The sequence below is a fragment of the Helobdella robusta genome (genome assembly GCF_000326865.2).
Source record: "Helobdella robusta unplaced genomic scaffold HELROscaffold_16, whole genome shotgun sequence".
NCBI lineage: Eukaryota > Metazoa > Annelida > Clitellata > Rhynchobdellida > Glossiphoniidae > Helobdella > Helobdella robusta.
The window spans coordinates 2678296-2683295 of NW_008703893.1; the positions used below are offsets into that span (position 1 = coordinate 2678296).

General features: G+C 35.6%; 1 protein-coding gene across 1 annotated transcript in view; it reads left to right on the top strand.

Moving 5' to 3' along the window:
• Nucleotides 1-706: 706 nt before the first annotated feature.
• The window catches only part of HELRODRAFT_190881 (hypothetical protein), a gene marked incomplete at its 5' end in the record, with an annotated part of 10719 nt that continues 6425 nt past the window's right edge, over nt 707-5000 (top strand). The window contains 11 exons of the mRNA XM_009015629.1: nt 707-716; nt 847-927; nt 1029-1092; nt 1291-1413; nt 1622-2050; nt 2370-2467; nt 2653-2716; nt 2963-4313; nt 4431-4505; nt 4639-4788; nt 4980-5000. The exon at nt 4980-5000 is cut by the window's right edge and continues 93 nt beyond it. Coding sequence (XP_009013877.1) covers nt 707-716; nt 847-927; nt 1029-1092; nt 1291-1413; nt 1622-2050; nt 2370-2467; nt 2653-2716; nt 2963-4313; nt 4431-4505; nt 4639-4788; nt 4980-5000 — 2466 coding nt within the window. The remainder of the gene's footprint in view (nt 717-846; nt 928-1028; nt 1093-1290; nt 1414-1621; nt 2051-2369; nt 2468-2652; nt 2717-2962; nt 4314-4430; nt 4506-4638; nt 4789-4979) is intronic.

Below are 5000 nucleotides of genomic sequence, written 5' to 3' on the forward strand. Positions count from 1 at the left end.
TTTATTTTTATTATTATTGTTAATATATTGAAAAGCAGATTTTAACATTGAAAAGCGGGCTTTAACTGTAATTTTTCTCAAGAGGCTGTTATATTATATACCATTATACCGTTATATATGATACTGATATAGTTGTTGCTATTGATAATGATGATGACGATTGCGAAGCGATAATAATGATAATGCTGATGATGTTGTTTATGATGAAGATGATATGACAGGCGTGATGTGAACGATGATGATGATGAAGAAGAAAAAGAAGAAGAAGAAAAAGAAGAAGAAGATGAAGAAGAAGAAGAGGAAAATGATGATGAGGTTAAGAATGATGATGATGACAATAACGGTTATTGTAACTGTTGTTATTATTGTTGTTATTATTGTTACTATTAATAAACGTTTCATGGAAAAACCATTTTTTTCTTCCTAAACGCAAACTGCACCGCCCAACGCTGGCTTAAATTGGCAGCCTGTATTGATTTTCGTGCATAAAACCGGAGCTTTGCTATGCCTAAATACATACATACGTACGTACATACATACATATATACATACATACGTACATACATACATACATGTATATAATAGAACCCGTTTCTAGGTCAAATTTTCAGAACATACAATTTTTTTATACATTTTTCACACTTTAATATTATTACAAATTATATATAGAATAGAAGACTTGAGGAGAACACCATCAAATTAAGAAATGTCAAACGGTCAGACAAATCATTTATTATTTAATTAAAATAAATAACGCATAATTTATTTATTTATAATAATCAAGCATGAATTTCAAATGTACTTAAATTATGAAACTATAATTAAAAAATAATTTTTCAATCGTAGAGTGGATTATTACGAGAGAGGAGAGGACGAAACATGACGCTCAGTTTGAGGCACTCGCTCCAGTTAATAATTTACTTTCTGGTTAGTCAACTGAATAATAATTATGATCAAAATTAATAATAAAAAATATTATTATTTTATTATTAAATATTCATGTTTTATTGTTTGTAATAACATTTCAGGCGAAAAGGTAAGGCCCGTTTTGATGAAATCGAATTTACCGGTCCAAGTACTTGGGCATATTTGGTTCGGTTTTTTTAGATTTTATTTTTATATTAATATAATTATTATATTATTATTATTATTATATTATTATTATTACTTTTATAATTTTTTAATGATTTTATCTTAAAGAAAATTTATTCTTTGAAATAGTTGAAGTCAAATTACTGCCCTCAAATTCATCATCATAAACATCATCATGGCAATCATCATCGTCACCAGGAACTTGGCAGATATAGACGGAGACGGCAGCCTAAACAAGTTGGAATATTCCATTACTATCCATCTGATCAGATACAAACTGCAGGGCAAGGATCTGCCTAAAACATTGCCAGCTTCACTCAGGTTGGACCCCTACAAACCTGTTCAACATCAGCAGCAACAACAACGACAGCAGCAGCAACCACAACAGCTGCAGCAGCAGCAAAGACAGCAACAGCAGAGACCAACACCTCCACAACAACCACAACAGCAGCAGCAGCAAAAGCCACAACAGCAGCAACAACCAAAACAACAACAATCACAACAACAACAACAAAAACCACCACAACAGCAAAAAATTTCTCAACAAACACAACCATCTCAACAACAACCAAAAATGTCTCAACAACAACAACAAAAAACTCAACCACAGCCACCAAAACCACCGCAGCAACAACAACAACAAAAACCAATACAGCAGCAGCAACTACAAAAACCAATACAACAACAACAACAAAAACCAATTCAACAACAACAACAAAGACAAATACAGCAACAGATATCGCAACAACCGCAACAACAACAACAAAGATCGCAACAACAACCCCAAAAACCAACGCAGGCACAACAACAAAAACTACAACAACAACCTCCACAACAACAACAAAAGCCACAGCAACCGCAGCAATCCCAACCGCAGCAGCAAAAGCAGCAACAACAACAACCAATCAAATTACCCCAACCAGCTGCAACAACACAACAACATCAAAGAGCCAGAGGAGTAGGTAATTATTCACGCGCATAATTATAACGAATAATAATATTTAATTATTTTATTATAAATAATAATTATAAAAAATATTTGCAAATTTTTAAACAATTGGCTTCATTTTATTGCAGTTACTACAGCGACTTCAACGCAGCCACCACCGCCACCACAGGAAGATAAAACGTAATTTTTCAAATTTTTATTTCCTTCGTTCATTCATTTATTCATTCACTCACTCATTTCTTTATTCATTCATTTATATTCTCTTTCATCTATCCATCTTTATTCATTCATTTATATTTTCTTCCATCCATCCATCCATCCATCCTAGCCCGCCACTTCCGGCATGGGCCAACAGCAGTGCACAACTGGATAAGTACAAAATTGTCTTTCAGAAGATTGACAGATTGAATAGAGGATATCTCACTGGTCAGTTCTGTTCTCTCTCTTTCTCTCTCTTCTCTCTCTCTTTTTTAGTTCTATCTCATTCTTTTCAGTTTTTCTTTCTTCTCTCTCTTTTTCTCTCTCTCTCTCTTTCTCTCTTTCACTTTCCTTTTCATTTTCTTCTCTTTCTTTTGCTATTCTCTTTTAATTAACTATAAAATGTGACTCAGGGCTAGAAGCAAGGGCAATCCTCTCCAAGTCAGGCCTGCCTAATAAGATCTTGGCTCAAATTTGGTTAGTAACACACACACACACACACACACACGTACAAACACTCACACACACACAAACTGTGTTACACCTTACACTCCATGTACAAAATCATACAAACTATTACTACTGAATATTCAAACTCAGGCACGCGCGTGCACACATTCATATACACGTACAGATATACAAACATACAAATACACATATATCCACATACACACACACATACACACATACAAACACACTCATTCACACATATACATACATCAGGAATCTTTCAGACGTTGATGATGATGGATGTTTGAACGAGGAAGAATTCTACATCAGCATGCATTTCACAGAGGCTGCCAAACTTGGGCAAACCCTGCCTGTCTCACTGCCCTCTGATTTCATACCCCTGTCGATGAGAAGGGCTACACCGCCACAAAATAATTTTCCACAACAACAACAAAATGTTGCAACCTCTCAACAACAACAACAGCGGAATAAAAATCCGACTACTCTCTCACAACAACAGCCTCAAAGGCCACCACTACCAACATCACCAAAAAAACTCCTCCCCCAGAAACCACCACAACCAAATCTCTGCCACCACACTCCTCCTACTCAACCAAAGCAACAAAAACCACCACTACCGCTGCAGCAACCACAGCAGCAGCAACAATTCAACCCTCAAAATATTCAACACAACAACAAAAGACAGAGTGTCTCTGACGATGACCCTTTTGGCATGGAGCCGCTGGAAAATTTTTCACCAATCGAATCGCAACAACCTGAACAATTCGGAACCATAGACAACAACCATGGTGATGATAATTTCAACAACAACAACAATGAACTTAACAACAGCGAGAACGTTCTTGAAACTGGCAACAACACCAACCAGCAGCAAGAAAATCTAAGCGACGACGAACAACATAACATCTCAGCAACAATCCAGCAACAGTTTCAGCAGCAGCAGCAGCAGCCAATGTCTCAAGAAGAAATTATGGCATACAAAGTCGTCAACGAAGTGATGTCAACTCTGCCGAACGTCATCGAGCCATCATCAGAATGGGAGGAGCCCAGCGAGCAAGTTGCAGCCAACGATGACAACAATGTCTATAGTAACGTAGAAGAAAATGCCAACAACAATTTTGATAATAGTGTGACTTGCGTTGAAAATACAAATGAATACCAGAGTAATGTCAGTAATGTTTACGTTGAAAATGACGGAACGTGCTACAGCGAAAACAATGACAACAGCAACGATGATAACATCAATGATTACAACAACAATGATTACAACAACAACAATGATAATAACAACAACAACAATGATTACATTAACAACGACAACAATGATGATGATGACGAAGACGACGAAGATGACGAGAAAAGAGAGGAACAGGAGAAGCAAGAAAAATTCCAAGCCCAGATTGAGAGGCAGAAAGAACTCGATAAAATAAGAAAACAGGAGATGGAGAAAAAGAAGAAGGAGGATGAAGAAAAAATAAGGAAAGAGATTGAGGAAAGGAAGAGGCTGGAAGAGATAGAGAGGAAAAAGAAAGAGGAGTTTGATCGACAAAAGAAGGAAGAATTTGAAAAGTACAGACTGGCCGAACTAGAGAAACAAAAACAGGTTATACTCGATACAGTTACTACTACCACTACTGCCGCTACTACTGCTACTAAAGCTACTACTACTACTACTAAAAATATTATTATTATTAATATTGTTATTGTTATTATTTAATAGGCCGAGATTGAAAGGCATAAACAGATTGAAAGAGAGAAAGAAGAACAAAAAAGAAGAGCCCAAGAATTGAAAGAGGTTCAATTGCTTAGTCTATCATCTAACCATTCATCCAACAATCAATCTCTCCATCAATCAATAAATCAATCCATCCATTTATGCACAAATCAATCCATCCATCCATCCATCAATCAATCCTTCATTCATCCAGGCTCAACTCTTGGAAGAACAGCGTCAGAGACAGTTGGACTGGGAGCACCAACGCCGAGATCAACTCGTGCTAATAAAAGCTCGCGAGCAAAATCAGGTAGATCAGGTAGATAAGGAAGTCCTGAGGTTGAAAAAAGTCATCGCTACGCACGTTAGTGAGGCTGGCTTTGTATTCTTTCCCTTATAACTAACAAAAATTCATAAATATAAATAACAATATATTCAATAAAATATAAATATGAAATAAAATATAAATATGAAATAAAATATAAAATAAAGTTTATAAATATAAATAACAATATATTCGGGAATTTGAATTTTTTGAAAATTTTAAACTTGAAGGAAAAGAAAAAATCGGAGTTG